This window comes from Aricia agestis, chromosome 17 (assembly GCF_905147365.1).
Source record: "Aricia agestis chromosome 17, ilAriAges1.1, whole genome shotgun sequence".
NCBI classification, from domain to species: Eukaryota; Metazoa; Arthropoda; class Insecta; order Lepidoptera; family Lycaenidae; genus Aricia; species Aricia agestis.
The window spans coordinates 10,220,291-10,245,859 of NC_056422.1; the positions used below are offsets into that span (position 1 = coordinate 10,220,291).

General features: G+C 37.8%; 2 protein-coding genes and 1 long non-coding RNA gene across 5 annotated transcripts; 2 read left to right on the plus strand and 1 right to left on the minus strand.

The window, feature by feature from the left end:
* Positions 1-364: 364 nt before the first annotated feature.
* LOC121735375 (pre-mRNA-processing factor 6) lies at positions 365-20,504 on the plus strand. Of its 3 annotated transcripts, none has more exons than XR_006036844.1 (18): positions 365-556; positions 635-694; positions 854-977; positions 1,504-1,634; positions 1,740-1,999; positions 2,146-2,406; positions 2,709-2,902; positions 3,291-3,561; positions 5,217-5,353; positions 7,946-8,023; positions 8,332-8,548; positions 9,406-9,569; positions 10,097-10,273; positions 10,519-10,652; positions 11,084-11,234; positions 11,538-11,648; positions 12,202-13,059; positions 20,494-20,504. XR_006036844.1 is itself a non-coding variant. In XM_042126184.1 (17 exons), the coding sequence occupies exons 1-17, from the start codon at positions 462-464 to the stop codon at positions 12,424-12,426; spliced, it is 2,790 nt and encodes a 929-aa protein (XP_041982118.1). In that variant the 5' UTR covers positions 365-461; the 3' UTR covers positions 12,427-13,113. The 3 variants fall into 3 exon arrangements, 1 of the variants encoding a protein (XP_041982118.1); XR_006036845.1 differs by lacking the exon at positions 20,494-20,504 and having other exon boundaries at positions 12,202-12,621; positions 12,809-13,113; XM_042126184.1 differs by lacking the exon at positions 20,494-20,504 and having other exon boundaries at positions 12,202-13,113.
* A 538-nt stretch (positions 20,505-21,042) lies between these two features.
* On the plus strand, positions 21,043-23,863 carry LOC121735431. The gene is made up of 2 exons (XM_042126267.1): positions 21,043-22,355; positions 23,445-23,863. Exons 1-2 carry the CDS (start codon positions 21,127-21,129, stop codon positions 23,680-23,682), a joined length of 1,467 nt encoding a protein of 488 aa, XP_041982201.1. The 5' UTR covers positions 21,043-21,126; the 3' UTR covers positions 23,683-23,863.
* A 740-nt stretch (positions 23,864-24,603) lies between these two features.
* Positions 24,604-25,124, minus strand: LOC121735432. Its single transcript, XR_006036850.1, has 3 exons — positions 25,042-25,124; positions 24,846-24,947; positions 24,604-24,636 (listed from the first exon to the last, which is right to left on the minus strand). It is a non-coding gene; the product is annotated as an uncharacterized LOC121735432 (long non-coding RNA).
* Positions 25,125-25,569: the final 445 nt, after the last annotated feature.

Below are 25,569 nucleotides of genomic sequence, written 5' to 3' on the forward strand. Positions count from 1 at the left end.
TAGGCCAAAAATTGTGTTTTTTTGTATAAGAGCTTACGTTATTATATTTTCATTTTAATAGGTATATAAATAATTTTAATAATAAAATAATTATACGGAATCCAAAAAATCACTTCATCTCTATATGTATAGTATGTTTTCGTGCATTCTGGATCCCCCCCGGGCATTTAAAATATTATATAAGTAATACGAAATGTTACTTTTCGCATGACAATAAGTAACTTTCGAACATACAGCTCTGGCAACACTGCTCAGTGGAGACTGGAGAGTTGGAACTTGGAGACTAGACTAGAGTTGGCAAAATATTGTACACCAAAGAAAAACCAAAGTAGGCGAAGAAGTAAACGTCAAAGTATTTGTAAATGTCGCAGGTCGCCAAAAATCAAAATACAATTTTTGTTTTTGTGATTGTGAAATAGAGTGAATTTTCATTTGTATTTACTGGTCCAAAACTCCTCAAAATGTCGGTACCACCTCAGGCATTTGTGAACAAAAATAAAAAGCACTTTCTTGGAATACCAGCGCCGTTAGGTTATGTGGCTGGTGTTGGTCGAGGGTAAGCTTTGTAAACTTCATTAAATTATTCTCATTCGTCTATCGTATCATAGAAATAACTATTTTTTTATTGTTTTAGTGCTACCGGTTTTACCACTCGTTCTGATATTGGTCCTGCGAGAGATGCGAACGATGTGTCGTAAGTACCCAAAAGTTATCTATTGAAATTCAGATAAGTACTAACTACAATAGAATGAAAATGATTTTACTTAACCACTTAGGTTCAAACCTATCAACATTCATTCCAATAAATATTAATGCGCAAAACATTTTTAACATAATTTTAATTCATTTGTAGTGATGATAGACATGCTCCTCCAGCAGCCAAACGCAAGAAAACAGAAGAGGAAGATGATGACGAAGATCTGAATGATTCTAATTATGATGAGTTTTCTGGATACAGTGGTTCTTTGTTTTCTAAGGTAATGGAAGACATAATAATATGACGTAATTAAAAAGTCTTTGAGTATCTTATTGGAAGGGGTTCATAATCTGAATAATGATCCTCAAAGAAGCAGTCATATAATACAAATTAATAATTATTATAAAGATAAAATAGAACTAATGTTAATAATCCTATGTAGTGAGTTTACATGTGAGACCTAAAAAATATGCATATATTTAGAATATTTATGTTTTATTTTATTTTAAGAGCGTCTGTTGCCTAATGGGTAGACCATAGACCTTTGGTTCGCACTCATAGAGGGTGCAGGTTCGGTCCCGGGTGGAAACATTTTCTGATCTCTAGTACAGTGAAGGAAAACATCGTGAGGAAACCCACTCATAGTTGGTCCCAGACGTATTTACTAGTTCTTTCCTCTGGACTAGGCCGACAATGATGACTCGCAATGGTTTATTTGAGAAGTGGTTACTTCGCTCTGAAAATACTGTATAAATCATCCACAATGGATGTAAAGGCCTAGTTTTTATTTTTTATTTTTATTTTAGGATCCATATGACAAAGATGATGCTGAAGCAGATGCTATTTATGAATCTATTGACAAGAGAATGGACGAAAAAAGAAAGGAGTACAGAGAGAAACGTCTTAAAGAAGACTTAGAAAGATATCGTCAAGAAAGGTATTTTACAAATTATGATTTTATGAATACTTACACTTAAAAATGTGATATTTAATCAAATTTTTATATAAAATGTAAGTTTTAAGTATTAAAAACCGTTTACAGGCCAAAGATCCAGCAACAGTTTTCCGACTTGAAGCGGGAGTTGAAAATGGTATCGGAGGATGAATGGGCAGCAATACCTGAAGTGGGTGATGCTAGGAACAGGAAGCAACGTAATCCCCGAGCAGAGAAGTTTACACCGCTGCCTGACAGTGTCTTATCCAGGAATCTGGGTGGGGAATCATCATCTACGATAGATCCTAGTTCCGGTCTGGCATCCATGATGCCTGGTGTTATGACACCAGGAATGTTGACACCCTCAGGTAGGTCCAAAGAGTATTAAATATGATATTTTTTATTCAATTTTATTTTAAAATAATTCAGGCAATTTTTTAAGATATTTATAAGGAAAATTACTTCTTAAAATTATATTCTTCATATTGTTGTTATAGCTTTTGTACAATTCCAGGTGACCTTGATCTAAGGAAGATTGGCCAAGCCAGAAACACACTTATGACGGTCAAACTGTCACAGGTTTCTGACTCTGTAACGGGACAGACGGTAGTGGATCCCAAAGGTTACTTGACCGACTTGCAGTCAATGATACCCACATATGGTGGTGATATCAATGATATTAAGAAAGCCAGGCTGCTGTTGAAGTCTGTGAGAGAAACTAACCCCAACCACCCACCTGCCTGGATTGCTAGTGCCAGATTGGAGGAAGTCACAGGTAAAATTTTATTTTATACAAATAATATAATTAAAGATTGGCAATATCATAAGTGAATATTTACATTCCCTTTTAGATGATGCCGTTTAAGGTGATTGCACATTTATCAGCACATTTGTTGTATGAAATGATGTGAAACCACACACATCCGTCGGCGCCGTACGCGCCGCGTTTAGGGTACTATGTGGTACGTTCGACGCGTACGATGCTGACAAATGTTCTATCAGCTTTACAGTTACAGTTATGTTTCTTTAATTTATTCCAATACAGTCGATTTGACACCTTCATTTCATGGTTTTTAGGTAAAATTCAATCCGCACGTAACTTGATCATGAAGGGCTGCGAAGTCAATCCCAGCAGCGAGGAACTTTGGTTGGAAGCGGCGAGACTGCAGCCCCCTGATACAGCGAGAGCGGTGATAGCGCATGCGGCTAGAAACCTGCCTCATAGTGTGCGGATATGGGTGAAGGCTGCTGATTTGGAACAGGAGACTAAGGTTTGTAAAAGTTATGAACAAATTAAATTATTCATAGTTTTTGCACAGGTTAGGAATAGATGAAATGCTATTTTACTATTTTAATCAACTGTGCACAAACTTCAAGTGCTAACATCTCTGTTTGTATAGCTGTCATTTTACTTTAGTAAAAACGTTTGCATTATGTGGTTAGATGTAATGCCGCACTTATTTAAATTTGAATTTTATTGGCGACAAAAGATGATATAAGTTTCATTTTGTTACATTAGAAATGCTGCGTTGTGTGAGTGTAATCAGTAATGGAACTACTGGTAATGGACAAATTCTTTTGCCTAGTTTTTATATGTTATATTCTATTAACAAAAAAATATACATTTTATACTAAAGCTTAGCTACGAAACATATACAGGCTAAACGTCGCGTCTACCGCAAAGCTCTCGAACACATACCCAACTCAGTCCGCTTGTGGAAAGCCGCTGTGGAGTTGGAGAACCCTGAGGATGCCCGCATATTATTATCCAGAGCTGTCGAGTGTTGTCCCACCAGTGTGGAGCTATGGCTGGCTCTGGCTAGGCTGGAGACGTATGAAAACGCCAGAAAAGTACTAAATAAGGCCCGAGAGAACATACCCACGGATAGACAGATCTGGGTCACCGCTGCTAAACTGGAAGAGGCTCATGGTATGTATTGTTTGAAGTTTTTATATTGATTTGCTTTATGAATATATTTTTTAACTAGATGATGCAACTCCGTTGCGCCAAAACTCGTTTATCGCGCGGGAACCGTGCATTTTTCCGGGATAAAAAGTATTGTATGTCCTTTTCCAGGACTCAAAGTATTTCCATACCAAATTTCAGCAAAATCGGTTCAGTGGTTGGGACACACTTTCGCATAGTGTGTTCGCATAGTTCATAGATTGATTGCAGTTACACAAAACACAAAAACATACCAAATACATTATAATATTAGCTGTAACTACGAGGGCTGCTATTTATGTATCCGGAATTAAAAAAAGAAACAAACATATATCATTTAATATGGTTTTATTGCTTTTCAAAATATTCGCCGCGATGATCGACACACTTTTGCATACGCTGGAACCAATTTTCATAGCACTTTTTCCATTCTGATTGAGGTATCTCCAAAACGTGCATTTTGAACGCATCAACAGCCTCTTCGCGGCTCGAAAAACGTTGACCACGTAATTTGTTCTTCGCGTATGGAAATAAAAAGAAATCGTTAGGTGCCAAATCAGGGCTGTACGGCGGATGACCAGTCAATTCGATCTTTTGACCCTCCAAAAACTGAGTTGTTTCAGCTGAGGTGTGACAGCTAGCATTGTCGTGATGTAATATGATTCTGCGTTGTCGGTTGTCCTTTCTTATTTCTTCAAAGACTTCTGGTAAACAAATGGTCGTATACCATTCAGAATTAACCGTTTTACGATTCTCTAATGGCACTGTAGCCACATGTCCATTAATTCCAAAAAAACAGGCGACCATTTGCTTCAAAGTACTTTTTGCACGAGTAACTTTTGTTGGTTTCGGCTCATCTTGGAACACCCACACCGTTGACTGTTGTTTAGTTTCGGGGTCATATGCATAGATCCAAGATTCATCACCTGTGTAGATATTATAAACGGCTTTTGACGTACCACGGTTGTATTTTTTTATCATTTTTTTGCACCAATCGACACGAGCCCGTTTTTGATCGATTGTCAAGTTGTGCGGAATCCAACGCGAACATATTTTTTTTTACAGCCAAATGTTCGTGTAATATCTTACGTATGCTCGTCATACTTATGCCTAAGGACGCCTCTATCTCGCGATATGTAACATGACGATCACGCATTATTAGTTCCCGCACAGCATCTATATTTTGTTGGACAACAGCTGTTTTTGGGCGACCTTCTTTATTTTCATCCGTGAGCATAGACCGCCCACGATTAAACTCACTGTACCGTGATAAACAGTGGTTTTTGATGGTGCTTTATCTCCAAAAGTTGCGGTGAGTTGAATAAAGCACTGTTGTTGATTTAGCCCACGCCGAAAATCGTAGTAAATCATTGCACGAAAATGTTCACGCGTTAAATCCATGGCAAATGAAGACACGCAATTTTCAAAATGACGCCACAATGGAAAAATAATTGACAGTCACATGAAACAAAATGTATTCTTCAACCAAAGAGTTCTATTTTCAAATGTTGTAATTACTTTTTAAATATTGTTCTTGTAAGTGGCCAGTTCCGGATACATAAATAGCAGCCCTCGTAATACTAAATTCAAGCAACCCTCTTTTCTTACTTTATTTGTCAATTATAATCATTATATTCTAGGCAACACTCACATGGTAGAGAAGATCATAGACCGTGCCATCACTTCACTTAGCGCCAACGGTGTTGAGATCAACCGCGAACACTGGTTCAAAGAGGCCATGGAGGCTGAGAAATCTGGAGCCGTGCATACTTGCCAGGTAATAATTTAACATTTTATTTATTTATCCCAACTACAATCTATCAGTAAAGAGGCCTTATCCGTATGCGATTGACAAGTATATATTTTATTTGTGAAGTGCGATGATTCGGACTGAGACTGAAAATGTATGGGAATTAAACTTGCGCCTTTCTGAATCATTACTAATGTGAAATATCAATAACGACGCATTAACTTGAAAGGGCCTGTTTCCTAGGCTATCCAACAATTAACTTGACAGATCAAGTATGGAGAATCTGTCAAAAAAGTGAATAGCCGCCTAATAGGCTATTTACAACTTATCCTCCATTACTAACCTTATCTGATGAAAGACAACATGCCTACCAAAAAGGCAAATCTACTGAAACGGCTCTAATGGACCTAGTAGATCGCATTGATAGAGCAATTGAATATAAAGGGATTGCGCTCTGTGTCTTTCTAGACATTGAAGGTGCATTCGACAACACTTCAACCAGCTCTATCACAAATAGCCTGGCTTTGAGGGACATGGATCCAACTACTGTACAATGGATCAAAGCCACGCTCGACAATAGGGTAGCCTCATCGACCATCATGGACCTGACACTCTTAATCAGGCTGACGCAAGGCTGCCCTCAAGGAGGTGTGTTGTCACCTTGGAATGGTAGTGGTAGTGGACGACCTACTAAGGGAACTGAACCTCAGAAGATATTACGCTCAAGGGTACGCTGACGACCTGGCGATTCTAGTGGTGGGCAAATGCGCATCAGTGTTCGCTGGGTTAATGCAGTCAGCACTAAGAGTCGTCGAGGATTGGTGCCGAAGGGTCAAGCTAACAGTAAACGCTGACAAGACGGTCTTGATACCTTTCACCAAAAAGAGGAAGTTGGAGGGACTAAGACCCCCAACACTCTTCGGGAAAACTGTTAAGTTTGCGAGTGAATGCAAGTGAGTGAAAAGTGAAGTCAAAAAATGCAAGTGAGTGAAAAGTGAAGTCAAATATTTAGGAGTAATATTAGACAAAGGACTCACTTGGAATAAGCACATCGAGTATATTACGAAAAAAGCTAGATGTGCTCTGGGTTCCTGTTGGAAGCTTGTCAGCTCTAAATGGGGTATTCGGCCCAAGGCAATGCTATGGATATATATGGATATTACCACATATGGCTGCGTAGTGTGGCAAAAAAAGGCTGAACAAGTAAACTGTCGTAAAAATCTGAACAGCGTTCAGAGACTGGCATGCCTAATAATCACGGGTGGGCTCTCGTCAACACCCACCGCTTCCCTCGAGGCCCTGATCAACCTAACTCCGCTTCCTCTGCTTGTTCAGATGGAGGCCAGAAAAGCGGCTCCATTTAGACAGCTAGAACAGTCTCTTCGTGAATCACCTATCATGGGCATGCCATCAGATGCCATGATCAAGGTGCATAGTTTTTCGAAGCAATATCAGGTTCTTATACCTGCCAGGGAGGACTGGGAAGGAAAAATCCCAATTGATGTTCGCCCTAGCGATATAGTTTGGTTCACGGATGGATCAAGGAAAGACAACCGTGCGGGAGCCGGATTCTACGGAGGCAGGCCCCCAAGAGGCAAACATGCCAGTTTGGGGGAGTTTGCGACCGTGTTTCAGGCTGAGGTCTTCGCAATCATCGGTTGCTTACTAGAAAGCCTAGAGATGGCACTAGTTAACAAAAATATTTTTATCTTCTCTGATAGTCAAGCTGCACTTAAAGCACTGACTGCTGCAGAAGTTTCGTCAAAATTGGTTCTGGAATGCATTGAGACGTTGAACATGCTAGGAAAGGACAACAAAATACGCCTAGTATAGGTCCCGGGCCACAGTAACGTCCCCGGTAACGAAACCGCGGACGAACTGGCTAGGCTTGGGGCTGAGAGTCTCATATATGGCCCAGAACCAGTCTGTGGAATATCTCCCAGTACCACAAAGCAAGTGCTCGAGGAATGGGTTCGCAAACTGAGCAGGAAGCAATGGGTTGAGACCCCTGGCCTTGAACACTCTAAGGCACTAATTTCTGGCTTCAACAAGAAACTGTCAGGAATAGTGCTCACCATGGGTAGGAATCAATTAAGAATCCTTACCAGAAGCCTAACTGGGCACTGCAAGCTCAATAAGCACCTTAACAGAATAGGTGTTAGTAGCTCAATGACTTGCAGATTCTGCGAGGAGGAGGATGAAACACCTATACACCTTCTCCTTGACTGCCCTGCTCTACTACAGAGCAGGAACAGACACCTTGGTTGCTACGAATACACATCCACCGAGGAAATTCGTGGCACCAACCCCAACCACATCGTTCAATTTATGAGCAGCATTGGATTGGGGACGGTACTCTAATGCGAAGGAGTCACAATAGATCCTCAAGTGTCGCAGTGACATCAGGGCTACTTGACCTGCCTTCAGCAAAAAAAAAAAAACCTTATCAGACAGTAGTGAAACAGGCCCTAAGTTACGCTAAGCTAGCATAACTAAGAGTCAAGTAAAAGAGCATAATATAATATTATATATATCTAATATTGTTGTTAACAAAAAACGGAAACCTATAACCACAGCTTTGTTATATCGGCTAGTGGCTTATTTATATATTTTTTTCAGGCGATAATCAGGTCTGTTATCGGTCACGGTATAGAACCGGAAGATCAAAAACACACGTGGATGGAGGATGCTGAGGCTGTAAGTAAATTTTACTCTCACATATCACTTATTTCTTACTGTAATAGCTATTTCTTTTTTGTAGCTGTTATTTTTATTTACAACAATATAAAATATAATAAAGGAACTAATAAACTTTGTCCCCCTTACTAATAAACGTTGTAAGCTTTGAATAGTTATACAGTGTTTTGTTCCTGTCACACAAGTGACATTTTTAATTGGATTGAAGAAGACAAAACACTGTATAACTATTCAAAGCTTATACAGCGTTTATTAGTAAGCTATATCTATCGTTTCTACATATTCTACTACATTTTTTTTTAATCCAGTGCGCAAACGACGGTGCTTACGAATGCGCGCGAGCCGTCTACGGCTATGCGCTCTCAGTTTTCCCGTCCAAGAAGTCCATATGGTTGAGAGCTGCTTATTTGGAGAAGACTCACGGGACCCGAGCTAGCTTGGAGGCACTACTACAGAGGGCCGTGGCTCATTGTCCGAAGAGCGAGGTGCTATGGCTCATGGGAGCTAAGTCTAAGTGGTTGGCTGGTATGTTTGTTTCTTTATTTGGACTGTTAAATTTTACTGTTACAAACAACAAAACGTAGAGATTGGCACTTGATTTGAAGTTGTAGGCCCGCGTTCCTAAGAATGATGTTTCCAAGATCACCTGACTGTCTTGACAAAATAAGATGATACATATGTCCGATGGGCACGTATAAAGTTGAATCACTATCTAATTGTACGTAGTAGCCTTAGTTTTAATAAAATTGGCCACCATCGCCGAAATCAGTGTGGGGGCATCATAATATAAGTATCAGTTGTTTGTTTCCTTGAGTTTTCCTTGGTAACATAAGGAATGAAATTGCAAGATTGGCGCACATGCAGCTCTTTTAATGTTGTGAGTGTTCATGAAGCAACTATAGTTGCTTTCCATCAGGTCACTCGTTTGCTCATTTGCGCCCTTATTTTATTAAAAAAAACATATTTTTTAAAATGAAATAAGGGGGCAAACGAGCAAACGGGTCACCTGATGGAAAGCAACTTCCGTCGCCCATGGACACTCGCAGCATCAGAAGAGTTGCAGGTGCGTTACGGCCTTTTAAGAGGGAATAGGGGAGGGTAGGGATGGGAAGGGAAGGGAATAGGGGAGGGTAGGGAAGGAAATTGGGTAGGGGATTGGGCCTCCGGTGAACTCACTCACTCGGTGAAACACAGCGCAAGCGCTGTTTCACTCCGGTTTTCTGTGAGAACGTGGTATTTCTTCGGTCGAGCCGAAACCATGTCTCTCCCTCACTAAACATACATATATTTATTACTATAATGTATCATTTTATTTCAGTTACCCGATAAGGTTTTTTTTTATTTAGTGCTAAATCAAGACTTGTTAATTATTTCTTCATCAGGTGATGTTCCCGCGGCCCGTGGTATTCTCTCCCTGGCTTTCCAGGCCAATCCCAACTCAGAAGAGATCTGGTTGGCCGCCGTTAAACTTGAGAGCGAGAACAAAGAGTACGATAGAGCGAGACGGCTGCTTGCTAAGGCGAGGGCTAGTGCGCCTACGCCGAGGGTAAGTGATTATTGTGTAAGCATGTGTGTTGTGGCGGTACCCAGTACCCACAACTAGCGCCATAATCCTGCATCGCGCTATCAAAGTTTCACAGCACGGCAAGATATATTTGTGGCGGCTACGCATATCGCTAAAGTACCATATCTACCAATAATAATGTGCGTCGTCTACCAATAGCAACTTGTCGGATCACAGCTTTACCAAGTACCAATAGCGTGACTCCGTGCCCGCGTAACCGCCCCATTCACTCCTCGCCCCCACTAAATAGTCCTAAAAATCGTTCTATTTTGGCCAAGCAATATTCAAGTTGTACGCGACTTATATTTCATATGTGATATAACATACTCGTAGCAGTAGATAAATAAATTATTTCATCTGCATCAATAATTTACTAGATTTATATTATGTTAAAAACATTAGGAACTCCACATTAGGTATGTATGACCGTTTTGGGGCAAACTAGGCACAACATGGCAGTTTTTAAATCGAGTACCAATTAATAAAATAAAAATATTTTCTGGCTTCAGGTGATGATTAAATCTGCTAAACTGGAATGGGCACTCAATAATCTGAGTGAAGCACTAAGTTTACTAGACGAAGCGATCAAGGTGTTCAGCGATTACCCCAAACTGTACATGATGAAGGGACAGATTGAGGAGCAGATGAACAAAGACGAGGATGCACATAACACTTATACACAAGGGGTAATTATTTTTAGAATGGAAAAGTCGGTTGATAGCTGAGTAATGATGGTGGCTATTTTAAATAGAATCATAGTCGACAGGATAGAACAAAAACTATTCCTATTTATTATTCCTATTATGAGGTCCTAAAGTTAGTTGAAACTTTAATTATTTATTAGTTTTGGGTTTTGTTGCCATTTTTTAAAGTTTGCCATACATAACTCAAAACTTTGAGTGGCCATTTTAATGTATTACATTTATTGCAGCTTAAGAAATGTGCTACGTCAGTACCCATGTGGATACTGTTGTCGAGACTAGAAGAAAAGCTGAAACACATAACCAAGGCAAGATCCGTTCTGGAGAAAGCAAGGTTGCGGAATCCCAAAGATGCGGAATTATGGTAAGTTTTCAAAAGTGTGTAGAAATAATAGCTTAGTATGACTAATAGGCCAAAAAATAATTAAAAACCCAAGTGGGGCTACCGTGACGGATGACCGACGTGCATGCCCCACGTCGGTCATCCGTGCCACTCAGTTACGACCTAACGAGAATAAAACGACTCTTCTTTTATCGTCGTAACTCAGTAATAATAATAGTACTTTTGTGTACTGCGCATATACTTGAGCACTATAAAATCGCTCCTGCGTATTATTATAATACGAAAATTGTTTGACCGACCCGAGTTTGACAACCAACTGAAAGTGTGAGCGTGAATGTGGAACATTCGAAATGTTCTACGAAATGCAAGCCTAGGTACGCATTTCATGACTCAGTTACCCGTCCGTAGTCTTTATTAAGTATTCGTAGTAATAAACAAATTAACGTTACAAGGTTGGAGAGCGTCCGCCTTGAGCGTCGTAACGGCAGCGCGGAGATCGCCAACGCGGTCATGGCGAAGGCGTTACAAGAATGTCCTACGGCTGGCAGGCTTTGGGCTGAAGCGATATTCATGGAGCCACGACCGCAAAGGAAGACAAAGAGTGTGAGTATCGAGTATTCCTATAGTAATTTTGAAAGTAGGTTGAAGGTATGGGATTTGGTCCTTCGAGCCAGATCGTGATTAAGTGTGTTTAAAAACCCCTTTTCGAGTGTTTTAACCTTAGTTTGCTAAAGGGAACTTTCTACCAAGATTAACTTAAGTAAGTTCACCGATCTTGGTCCTTTGATCGCATTATAATTCTGAAGTTTTTGTTTACTTCGTCTAGACAACGTCATAACTACAAAATTTAGCCATGACAATTATCTATTTATACATGAGACAACTAACTGGTTTTATGTTGTGCAGGTTGACGCGCTAAAGAAATGCGAGCACGACGCACACGTCCTATTGGCCGTTTCACAGCTTTTCTGGACGGAGCGGAAACTGAACAAGTGCCGGGAGTGGTTCAACAGAACGGTGAGTTTGACGTCATAAGATAAAGGGTACTTACTCACAACGTAAACTTAGGCCCGTATAAATAGTAAGTACTTAAGATGCGACTCGGTCTCAAGACGCGGTTCGGCTCTGTGATTGGTCCAGATTTTGACAGCCAACCAATCACAGAGCCTGAACCGTGTCTTGAGACCGAGATGCATCTTGAGTACTATTTATACCGGCCTTAGTTGAGCAGTACTAAGGCTGGTATAAATACCGGTTCACGTTGTGAGTTATAAAATAAAGGATCTAAAAAGTAATAAACTAATATTTGTGTTAATAAGTATTTTTTCTTTAATCAGAATTTTTTTTATCCTTAGGCTTTAAGTTTGTAGATGTATTTTTTCTGGGTTATTCATTGTTTTAAATAAGGTCTAATTTGAAAGAATGTGCTTTTGTCCATACATGGGACAACATAGATCATTGGTAGATGTATTATCACCATCCTTATTTAATTTTATTGAGGTTCATCCTTATATTTCTTCATATAACTCGTGTATTTATAATTTAACTCATACATATTTGTTTCACACAGGTTAAAATAGACCCGGATCTCGGCGACGCGTGGGGCTATTTCTACAAGTTCGAGCTTCTCCACGGAACTGAAGCCCAACAGGAGGACGTTAAAGGCCGCTGCGTGGCCGCGGAGCCGCATCACGGAGAGAACTGGTGTAAAGTGTCCAAGGACATAAACCACTGGTGTGCAGCCACTGACCAGCTGTTGCGACTGGTGGCTAAGAGCCTACCGGTGCCCACTTAAAAAATAGACCGTAGTGACATATTAATAGAGTTTATTTTACTTCAACTATACCCAGATATAAGAACAATGAGAACTGATGTAAAGTATCCAAGGATATAAACCACTGGTGCGCAGCCACTGACCAGCTGTTGCGACTGGTGGCTAAAAGCCTACCGGTGCCCACTTAAAAATGGACCATAGTGACATAGTTATACAGTCTCACTGACCTCCATTATACAAGTACGCAAGTACGCCATTATACAGTTGATCAGCTGTTGCAACTGGTGGCTAAGAGACACAGGAGATACAGTGGTGGGAAAGAGTGGTGGGCCAAAAAAAAAACTGGTGGCTAAGAGTCTACCGGTGCCCACTTAAAAATGGACGTTAGTTGTCTATTAATAAGGTTTACTTTCCTTAAATACTGCTGACGTCAGAACTAGCAACAACATAAACCCATACATATTCTAGGGAGAGAAAGAATACATTTTTAGCCAGCCAGCATTAATAAAATTTTGTTTCATGCAAAATTATACTTGGATGTCATTTACATAGAGAAACAGCTGTTTCAAGTGCCACTTGACAACATGGCGATACTGATTTTGGCCACATGCCAAAACAGCCTTGCCGGTCTGCACAAAGCGACAAACCAAAGTTGTATCATTAGCTTTGTCCACACTGTGCCTTTTGCCGTTCGTCAAGGGCATGCGTTATAGCGCAGTCAACGGTGAACGTGAGGCATGCCCGCGACTCATGCCCTCTGACCGTATCCAAAACTTCAAAAATGACAATATTGGCGTTGCGTTCCTTGATGCATTCAATTATTGATTGCGCCAATATGAAAGTTGATGACGAAAATTGAAGATGAAAGTGTGGACATAACTATTGACTGCTATCCATATAAAAAGCAACACAGAACCTTTTTCTCTTTAAGCTACTTCTATGTGTGAACATCGGAAATAGAAAATATCGATTATCTGGGGGCACGGTAGTGCCCCCTCCAAGTCGAGCAAAAAAGCGTTATACTTATGTAAGTATACCTAAAACATGTTTTATAGTGTTTTATGATAATTACTTTTGTAAAGTAATAAGTGTTTGATGAAATTTCTTCTGACTTTTTTGTTATTTAATATTATGTAGCGTAAGTAACCTGTAAAATATTTTAAGACGCTGACAACTGCCAATGACCTTGAGGATTCGCATTTCTAAGCCACGCCCCCTAATTGTCCGATAAGACAGTGCCAGCTTTGCTAGCGGCTAAACCGGGAACTTCTAAAAGATAGGTTTGATTAATATTGAGCTGTCGCATAGAGATTTCAATAGATGGCGCGTAATAAATAAATACTATGTACTATACTTCCGTGAGCGAACTATAAGAGTGCGGAAGATTAGTGCAGAATGCAGATAGAACGGAGCACAGCGGAGAGGTAATATTAACGCACTTGAAAATAAGCTTTATAATCATTAAACTAAAGTGCATAAATGCTTGAACCTTACAAAAAATGCACGTTTGTCCTCGAGGATACGCGGGAATCTTTAAAAGTTTGAAGTCGATACTATACTGATTCGTTATGTCTATTGTGGTAGTAATGTAAACCATACACGTTACGCAGGTAGACCGGAATATACCTGTGCAGTTTTTTGGACCTGCGCAGGCGACCAGGTCCCACACACATACCGGTATACCTGTGCAGGCATACCTGCGTGCTGTACAGGTGGATCTCTCCCGTCCCCGGTAGACCGTAGCGTGTAAGGCTTACTTATGGTAAATAAAACACAGTTATTCTTTTATAATATACCTATTATATTATAAAATAATGACAAAACCCAACTGCGTAAAAACATTCAATTTTTTTCATAAACATTTTTTCTGTTACATTACAATTTACATTAAAATTACAATTACATAAGTACAGCAAGAAATAAAACAAAATTCAGGAATCGTTTTTTACTGTCCCGGCAAACGTTGCTTTGCCATAATATTATATTTACGATAATATTATTATTTTAATTAAGTGACTAACGGCCGTTCCCAATATATGATCTATCTCTGGTTTTGCCCTACTAGAGATATGAATAGCTCACACTAGACATTAGAGACATATATTTTATGTCAATTGTGAGCTATTCCTATCTCTAGTAGGGCAAAACCAGAGATAGATCAAATATTGGGAACGGCCGTAAATAGGTAAGTATGTCACCATGGCAACGTTGATCGCTATCCCGTCGCACAAACTGAATGGTCGCCGTCAGTCTCAGGTTATAATAATTTACTATTATTTATTCAACAAATGCACTTATCAATATATAAAGTACCCAGTAGCCGATTCTCAAACCTACTGAATATTATGCATAATATATATATATATATATATATATATATATATATATATATATATATATATATATATATATACATAGCTGGGCACCGTTAATCAAATAGTTAACTTCGTTAATCGTTAATCCGTTAAAAAAATGTTAGCTTCGTTAAACGTTAAAGCGTTACACTGCGGACGTATTAGCGCAAGTTAACGTTAATCGTTAATCCGTTAATATGTGTAATATGGCCTTGTTGTAACTTATATCACTGCGTTAGTGTACATACAAAACCTGTTGGTTTAAGGTTTTGGAAGTTAACAGGTTAGGGACAAAACAAAATACTTCTATAATTATTGTATTCTAGGTAGAAATTACAATACAATAATTATTATAGATATAGTTTATTGTTATTATAAATCATTTGCATGTTGATAAAGAAGAGTGCAGTATAATTTAGTTAGGTAACTAAATTATACTGCACTCTTCTTTATCAACATGCAAAATATGATTTATAATAACAATAAACAAATCACTCTTTCTATAAGCATCGGCGCTGAGTAATGAAATGATAAAACGAAACAAATATCTTCTCACTCGCGTGCGCCTGAAAATGTATATCTAGTATTATTTTTGTTTCGTCTGAACCTGTTTTCGCGCGGCGCCGCGGTGCCGTGCGGTAAATAGTAGGCATTGGATTAACGATTAACGGACTTCTGCATATTAACGGAAGTTAACCAGTCCGTTAATATTTTTAAAAGTTAACTTAAAAGTTAAACCGTTAATCAAAATGTTAACTTCGTTAATTAACGATTAACGGTTTAACGAGTTGATGCCCAGCTATATATATATATATATATATATATATATATATATATATATAATATATACAGTGTGTAACAAAAACAAGTGATAATACTTTAGGTTGTGTACGTGTTCCTTGTAGAGAGTTCACTGTGAAAGTAGCAGCTCTGAAAGACGATTTTTTTTTCTTTTGTATGAGCAAGGGCAAGTGTCACGAGTTTCCCCATACAAAAGAAAAAAAAATTAGGTCTTTCAGCCCTGCTACTTTTACAGTGAACTCTCAACAAGGAACACGTACAAATCCTGTGTCGAGAAAATTGAATGCCGAAATCACCTACTTCGGAACTTCTGTAATAGGCTAAAAATTTACAAACTGATACGAAATATCCCATCAAAAACACAAATTTGACCCAAAGCGTGATCATGATGAAGTTATTAGAAAATTATTAGAAAACTTTGGCCGGGTGATAAAAAGAAGACCCAACACTGCAAGTGCTAACCTAGTAAAAGACATTTTATATTAAAAAAAAAATAAGCTTCGTTTCTTCTATCAAACATGGCCAAGAAAATTAAAAACAAGCAATAAGAGATTTAGAATTACAAGAAGGAATTAAAGTAAAGCCTTGCGGGCTATTTATAGATACAGACTTGCCATTTTTAGGAGCAACGCCCGATGGAATTTGCGATGAAAAAACTATTTTAGAAATTAAATGTCCCATCACAGCATATAACATTGGAGTAGACGCTGCTATAACACAACAAAAAGTTACATTTTGGAAAATAGATAAACAGGGCAAATTAAATATAGACAAAAATCACTCCTGGTTTTATAAGGTGCAAGGGCAGCTCCATATTTCAGGTTACGAATATTGCCTTATTATTATTGATAGGCATGTAATGGTCTTCAATTGAGTCACTATCAATTATCAATATTAGATTGCAAAGTATGCATAGAAATGTGAATTTTGAATTGAGGCCATCTTGCTTTTCACCTACTAGTTCTATGTCAGTTAAAGCACATCCAAGAGGACCATATTGAGAAATTTCTTGCAACCTCTTATAAAAATATGAAACACTTATAATTCTTCTTCCGACATCAGGTTTCTTCTGAGGAAGTGCAGTTTCAACAATAAGCTTTTCAGCATCACATTAGGCCTCCAAACTACATAGTCCAGTGTCATGGGTACTTTTTTCTTCCAGCCTGTAAGTAAGTTTATACTTTGAGACATCGACATTTAACAACAGTTTAAAAACTGGATCACCACAAAATTTCATAAATTAAAATGATTAACTTTTCGATTATTGGGAAATAGGAATTAGGATAAAATTATACAGAACTCAATATTTAAAAAAGCCTTTTGCTCGTTTGCTGCACTCCGCAGTAGGGGTGGGTCGTTATGTGATTTTTAACCGACGAAACAAGTTGTAACTGTACGACGCGGGCGCCCGGTAACGGTGTGACGTCATATCACAATTTCGCCGCGCGGGCCCCATACAATAAACGTGATTTTTTGCTCTATCTCAATAACTGCAACAGGTAGGCACTTGAAATTTTCATCAAGGCCTTAATTATATAATATGTACTTTAATAATTAATAGTAATATTATATTATGTTACTAAACTTTTCGATTATTGGGAAATGGGAATTAGGATAAAATTATACAGAACTCAATATTTAAAAAAGCCCTTTGCTCGTTTGCCTTCTAATTTCATTAAAAAGGTATACTAAAAAATTTATTAGGCTAATACGCTGCACTCCGCAGTAGGGGTGGGTCGTTATGTGATTTTTAACCGACGAAACAAGTTGTAACTGTACGACGCGGGCGCCCGGTAACGGTGTGACGTCATATCACAATTTCGCCGCGCGGGCCCCATACAATAAACGTGATTTTTTTCTCTATCTCAATAACTGCAACAGGTAGGCACTTGAAATTTTCATCAAGGCCTTAATTATATATGTCCTTTCAATAATAATATTATAATAAAATAAAAAATTAAGGGGGGCTCCTATACAAAAATCACAAATGTTGGCCTATTTTGCACTATAACGGTATGTGTATTCATAAGTGAGTCCGATTAGTAACATTATATAATATTATTATTAATTATTAAAGTACACATATAATTAAGGCCTCGGTGAAAATTTCAAGTGCCTACCTGTTGCCGTTATTGAGATAGAGCAAAAAATCACGTTTATTGTATAGGACCCGCGCGGAAAAATTGTGATATGACGTCACAAGCGGTCGCGGGACTGTTAGCGCGAATCGATATTTTTCGAAACTTTGAATGCGTATAAAATCAAAACTACAAGGTATTTTTGACTGCAACAAAAACTAGTGTATTTGTATACATACAGGCTTTACTGTGACAAAATTTCAAGCAATTTGGCATACCTAGTAACATTCTCAATTAAACCTTCCTGCCCAATTATTCCAGCGGGGCTAAAATGGTCGCTTTGTTGAATCATGAGACGAATCATAATATGATTCATTTCTCTAATATCGCAAAATGCAACTCTGCTTGCAATTCATTTTTGTATTTTTGCACTGATTTGACATTTGTCAGTTTTGACAATTCATTTGCTGAATTGATAGAGAGGAATTGCTAAATATTACCATTTTAGCCCCGCAGGGCTTAGGTATCATTAGGAGAGCCCATTTAACCAAAAAATGGGTGTTATTTTTTTTTTAATGACAATATTTTATCCCATTTAAAATCGTTGCAGAAAGGTCACTCGCGGCGCGGGGGAATGAAAGGGGGTGACGCCGGGATGAGGCGCGCGCGCGTGCCTATAGCCTATAGCCTTTTTTCAAATCGGACCAGTAGTTCAAACAAACAAACAAACTCTTCCCAATTATAATATTAGTATTGATATAAACTAATTAATATTTTTGCTAGGTAATCTGCGCGGAACTAGTTGGCCGCACATACCGGCGGCGCGGCGAACTAGTTCCGCGCGGACTAAAGCAAACTCGCTAGGTCGACCGGTGCAGTGGGCGGCGGGCGCTAGCTGCGACTCCAAACGAAACAACGCGACGATCGCTCGACGGTACTTCATACCACCCAATGCAATAAAAACGTTACAAAAATCACTACTCTACTATATAAATACGACTCGAAACTAGTTATTCGGTTACTGTATGTAGCTAGTTATTGTAACTATAGTGACGTGAAATAACGCTCACCCCTACTCCGCAGTGAAGCCGCACCCTATTAGGGCCGGGACACAAAAACACGGTCCGGCGCCGTACGACGTCGCGTCGTCGTGCCGTGATTTTGTGTCCCGGCCCTTACGGAGCATGTCCTTGAATAGAGCTGAAAGAATCGCGCAATCGCATCGCGCTCTAATAGTAATAAACTTATTATATCTATATTTACCTAGCCTATCGTAATTGTAAAAATATACTTGCCTTTTTAAAATACTACCCGTCGCTATATTGCGATCGGCATTTGCTACATTTTCCACTGTGTTATTACTTATTATCTAATTCCATCGTTTTCGGTAGACTGGAAAAAAATTAAATCATAATAATATCATAAAAAGGCTAAAATAGCTTGTAATAGATAAACTGGATCATAAAAAATACAATGAATGAGCCATGCTTTGGCACGAATGGGCCGACTCGACCAGAGAAATACCACGGACTCACAGGAAAACCGGCGTGAAACAGCCCTTGCGCTGTGTTTCGTAGTCGTGAAGGACGTTTGGTTACAACTTATAATAAGTAGATAAATAAACTTATATTACCTTTCCAACATACTACCTGCCGCTGGATCTGAATTGGCATTTGGTGATTCGTTTGGGTTATCAATAATTGCACTATCCATGGTTTTCCGCCGCCTGAAATAAAAATTTAAATAATAAAGGCCTAAATAAAACTTCAGATTCAAAGCAAAATGAACTTATAGTACGTAATTATAGTACTTGTACTATTATTTATTCTGTGCTAATAGTGATAAAAAAAAACATAAAAAGTATTACGAAAATTCTCTGAAACTCGATCCATAGACCGATTGAATATTGATTTATCAGAACGATCCCCGACGCGCGACGCTAAAACTTATTTAGGCTAACGAAATAATCAACTTTATGAGTGGTGATTTTTTAACTTTTTGAACATTTATTTTGGAGTGCAAAACTCCAACATAAATGTTCAGATATAAAGCAAAATTATTATCAGTGATAAAATAAAACATAAAAAACTGTATTCACATTTACGAAAACCCTCTAAGATTCGAACCATAGGCCGATTGGAAATTGATATTATAATGTTATCACAACGATTGTGATAACATTATTATGTCAATTTCCAAGGTCTATGGTTCGAATCTTAGAGGATTTTCGTAAATCGTAATCAATCGTAATACAGTTTTTTTATGTTTTATTTGACACAACGATCCTGGCTATCCTAAAACATATTGAGAGTGACGAAATATTTTGATTCGGGGTCGTAATTGTTCGTTTTTTTTTAATAAAGACGTACGCAACTAGAAAGTAGATAAAATTGAACTTACTTTTACTTCCATCATGTGTTTGTGGCTTTCACGAAGCTGTCGCTTTTTTGCTGGACGTCTTTTCTTTTTCTTGTCACCCATTTTTACAGACGCGCAATATAATTTCAAATATTTACAGAAAAATATTTACAGAATAAACTTAATACACTATAAAACAATGAGAAATACCTATATACAAATTTTAAGAACTAAACGCTTCAATTACACTAAAATCACAATATCGGCAGAGCGAAATCCGTCACACGTCCACATAGCACCGCGCCTCAGCGAACACTGTCGGTTTTCATGCGAGAGAGAGAGATGTGAAATGTTCACTCAGAAGCGTGGATACATTTTTCGTTTGTTAGAGGAAAAATAAATATTGTGGGAAATCTAGATGTCAGAACCGAAAATTAAATCGGCCAATCTTTGGATTTTTGTAAAAGGTATCAAATAAACAAATTTTTAAAGCATAGATTGTATTATTACTTTAGTTAGAACTGTTTAAAGTTCCCGAAAGATGTGACTTTGGTATTTTTTTTCATCCAGTAGGAGTACATTATTTTATTATTTAAATCGGACAAGCTTTTCCAAATATAATCAAAAATCACATATATTTTTTTTGTGGCAATCAATGAAATACATACGTCTAGAAAACTGCACAAAGATGTCAAATTGGCAGCTGTCTGCGCCTTAATTATTTTAACAATATAGAAAATATTTAAAATTATTCCTTTGTATTTCTATGAATTATTTACCACTAATGTACATAATTTGTATATCAAAATCCTTTTAAAAAATATATCATTATATTATATTTACACAATAACATCGCAACGGTTATATTTTAAAGAAATTAAATCATTATAAAAAAGCTCTTAAGATCCACCACATAAATTCCATGTCATACAATAGTCCCATTGAATGCGTAAGGTGTAAACATTTTAAAAATAAAACTTCTATTAATATGACGCGAGTGTTTGAATAATAAACGAAAGTTGGCGCTCTGCCAAGATACGTGCACTAAATTCTACACATTTACATTTCTTTCGCCGCTCGAGCAGTGTTTCAGTGATGTTTTACAAGATAAGTCTATTAGTGTAGTGAAAATGTCCCCAAAGTGTCCAGTACCTCCGCTTCAAGAGATAACCTTGTCTTTAGTCGCTAGGCAGCTCATTCATACGCTGTCCCAAGTCACTTCCGAAGAAGATGTGGCACTATCTTTCGCTATGGTGTCCTCTTACTACGAGAACATGGGAGCGACCAGTGACATATTCCAAGATCTCATGAATTTGATCCTCAATGCAGATTACTTGGATCCCTCAATAAGATACTATACGATGCGTTTGCTCCTCAAAGAAAACGTAAAGAATTTGACGACAGGAATGTTCCCTTGTCCTTATTATAGAAAAGTCCTTGAAGTCATCGAACAACAGGGCCGACATTTGACTGCACTCAACCTCAAAGGAGTATGGGTTAAGGACGAGCAGTTATCGCTAATGTATCAGATAATCAAGAACCTAAAGCATTTAACAGCGTTGAATATACCGTATATGGCCAACGATGAAGTGCTGAAGTTTATAGGCGAACACAACAGCGTCCTAAAACTGCTGGACGTATCCGGCGAAACCGATATCACGGAGATCGGAATAGATGCCATGCTGTCCGGCAACCCGCAACTAGCGCAGAGTCTCTCCGTTGTTAATATAGGAATGTATGGCGAGGAGAACATAGATCATACGGACGTAGCACTACTTATAAGAAAACTACCGAATCTAACCAACCTGGGCAGCTACTCGTTCGTCGGGAAAGCGTTATACTCCGTGTACAATAACGACTGCCCGCCTAATTTTAAGACGAAGCTCCAGTATGTTCACGATATTGGGACGAATATGAGGACGATGAAGGCGATAGTAGCATTATGTCCAATGATGGAGACGATTTACTTGGAGGAACCCGACCAGGGTGTGCTCCAGTTAGTGAAAGATTTAGGTACCATAAATAAGATTAAGCTGAACAAATTCCAGTGTCACGAACTCCACCAGCTGCTGGACAAAATAGGTTATAAGATAGTGACGCTTATGCTCTCCGGGTCTCAGGGTTCCTTCAACTTTACCAGGATCGCAGAGACGTGTCAAAATTTGGAGAGCCTGGAGTTCTATCAGATACAAACTGCGACGCACGAGGAAGAAATTCCGTTTAATAAGTTAGAGCATATCGAAATTATTCAAGGAAACCTATCCGCTTCCTGTCTAAGGTATCTGATGACTGGAAGTCCAAAACTCAAGAAGATCATTATAGGAGACGAAGTGAAATTGGACGACCAGGATATGGCACGGTAAGTTTATGTTTGACTATCTTATTATAGCTAGGGATGTATCATATTATATGCAGTAGACGCCGCGAACCGCGAAAAATATTGATAGATCTATGCTTTTGCACCCCGGTTTTCGTAGATCGCGGCGTTAGTTCAAACAGCCAAAAAAATAATACAAAAAAGTATATTTAGAACATTTGTTAGATGTAGCAATGTTAATCCTTACTCTGATCAAAATAATTCTTCATTTGTTACGTTCAGTTTACAGTTTTATAACTAATTTCTTTGTTACGCTTGACACAAAGCCCATAGGTTTAATAATAGAACTGAAACGCAAAGTAGATAAAATGGTGTTTATAATATGCGACGCATTTGTTAGGTCTGAATGCAGTACCTAGTTCAAATAAAATTGCCTTTTGTATTATTTTCTGAGCACTGCGTACTGCGTTAGTAGGTTTGTACACGACAGCGTACAAACGACCTCAGTTGGTAGGCTGTTGGTAGCTCAAGCTGGGGGTCGCGGGTTCGAATACCGCCGACGTAACAAAAAGTTTTCAAAAAGTTCCTGGGTCATGGATGTGTATTAAATATGTGTATCATATAATAAAAATCTTAAATATACATATGTATAGTATAAAAGTATCTATACATATAATAAAACTGTAGAAATTAAATATAATATTTCCGTTGTCTGGTACCTGTAACACAAGTCCTTCAGGTACTTAGCATGGGGCCAGACTGACGTGGCGTCCATAGATATTATTATTATTATTATTATTATTACATATTAAATATGCGTACATAATCAAAATTAATGCAAAAACTTCGGGATTGGACCTAACTCAGGTAGTAAGACTTACTGGTAGTTGGTACCCTAATTATTGTTATCAATGACCATTGTTTTATTCATAATAGTTGTTAAAGGGGCTGTTTAGTCCTCTTAAGGAGCAGATTGTTTATTTAAGCACCTAAAGCATTCCATTCCATTCCATTGTTTTACCAGTTACCAATATTCGGTTTTTTTAATCATCTTCGAGATTTTTGTTTTTAGGTACCTTATGACTTTACAGTTTACACTCAAATATTATATAATATTTTTGCTGTTTTCAGGATGCTCCGTCGGTACAGATTCGAGAATTTAGAAGGTATCTGGTTTCCCAACGCACCTCGGTTGAGCCGAGATACCGTGGAACTGCTCATGGACTGCTGTCCAAAACTCCAAAGCCTGGGTCAGCTGAGTGGATGGAGGTTCACTCCAGATGACATGATGCTCATGCGAGCGATCATCGCTAGCACCAATACAGACCTCGTGCTGTCACCGCTAGGCATCTTCCAGCAGGGAACGTAAATTCTTTATTTAAATTTAAGTTTTTGAATACAGAATGCATTTTTTATATTTTTTTATTGATCGGATTAGTAGGCACTAGGCAGAGGTGTAAAAAGTACTCGTTTGAATTGATTAATTAGTAATTTATTTGTGTACAAGAAATTAAGAAATTATTTAATTTAAATACAATATTATGAGGAAATATAATCGTTTATTTTGTAATTTCATTATTAAAATCACCAGAATCTCCGTGCTGTCTTACGTCGAGCCCCAAAACCTATAGAGAGTTAAGAAAAATTAAAATTTATAATTCAAAATGAAAATAAATTATAGACAACAATTATTAATACTCAAAGATTTCACCATCTTGAAAATGCCTACATGAAGTATTCGATCCACTCGTTATAAAAATATTCAAAGCTATAATATAGGCACAGGTAGGTAAATAGTTCTTACTTCATAGAAATTAATAAAATTATTCATAAATGGAATGCCCCAAACTTATGAAAAAAATCTTAAAAATGTTTCAAATATTAATTATCCTTACTGAGAAGTGAGAACAATAGATACTTACGATGGAGAAATGTCGCTAATCCCCTTTATTGGCAACAAAGTTACCGACTCACGTCATCAGCTTTTTTCCAACTGTTCTTCTAACATTTTAACTGGAAAATAAAAGGTTAAAATTAATAAAAAAATATTTTTTCTAAATATTAGGTAAATCAATATTGTGAGCCATTTCGCAAATCAGTTTAGTCCTTTAGGAAAAAAATATCGCAATGTTTTTTCAATTACTTACCTAGCCAAATTATTTAGGAATGTAATATTCTTAATGATATAATCGGATTGCTTACTCTGCTCTTCTAAAATTTCATTTTGGCGCCTTAAGTCTTTGACTGTCCGTCTTCTTGCTTTAACATTGACTGCATGTTGAATGTAGTCTATCGCCTCACCAAGTATTTGAATTTTTGACCACTGCCAATAAAAAAAAAACAATATAAGTAAACCCTCTCTCTCTTTTCCCATCTTAATGAATATAGTGGAGTTTGTAAGGTGCGTAAGATGTTGGCGGCGCCACCTTGGCCCCTTTTGCTATTAACGACTATAGCAATAGCTCAAGACTATAAAATAGTCTAACATTAGAACCAATGGTTGTTAGGCTAATCTGATAATGATTTACTCACAGAAGGATCACCAGAAAGAGCTTCAGCTAGTTCAGCAAAACCAGCTCTTTCTTCTTCTCTTCTTTCCCGTTCGTATTGAGCGTTTTGGGCTCGGCGCTGCTCCTAAACATTATTTGATTAAACCACACTTTCCTTTAAAAATATAAAAAAATATAATAATTATAATGATTGGTACCTAATTAAAAAAAATGCTTACCAAACCCAACGGCAGTCTGTTATGGCCTGATGGTCTACCACGCTTTCTGCGAATGGCGCTAATTTCGTGATGGTGTAGCTCCTAGGAAGAGGATAAAGATTAGTTACGGTACTTGCCAAAAAAGTCACCTTTGCACAATACTTGTGTTATAATTTGTTTGTGGTACAATATATATATATTTTTTTTATATTTAAAAGATAATAAAATTAAAATATTATTTACCCTGAAATCAGCCATTTTCTTTGAAAATAAATTAAGATATTACTATAAACTATTTAACTCAAAATATAACACCCAATATAACACTTTATATAAAAATACACTTATATTCTTATAGATATACTTAGCGTTAACACGACTCGTTTAGCTAACTAAGGCTTAGATATAAGATAACTCACGTTTAACTCAAATGACGTTCTGATTGTAACTGGTGACCTTAGCAAAAATATTATCGCTTTACCTGGGCGCAATCTTTACCCCACCATAGTCCTGGATACTAAACAGAAAGAGCGAGAAGCTCTAAACAAA

Bases quoted from the DNA above. Each gene is read 5' to 3' on its own strand.
- LOC121735375 (XM_042126184.1), top strand. From the start codon at position 462: ATGTCGGTACCACCTCAGGCATTTGTGAACAAAAATAAAAAGCACTTT. The intron at 1,635-1,739 runs GTATTTTACAAA...AACCGTTTACAG, and splicing joins GAAAGATATCGTCAAGAAAG to GCCAAAGATCCAGCAACAGT. The intron at 10,274-10,518 runs GTAATTATTTTT...CATTTATTGCAG, and splicing joins ATAACACTTATACACAAGGG to CTTAAGAAATGTGCTACGTC.
- LOC121735431 (XM_042126267.1), top strand. From the start codon at position 21,127: ATGTCCCCAAAGTGTCCAGTACCTCCGCTTCAAGAGATAACCTTGTCT. The intron at 22,356-23,444 runs GTAAGTTTATGT...TGCTGTTTTCAG, and splicing joins GACGACCAGGATATGGCACG to GATGCTCCGTCGGTACAGAT.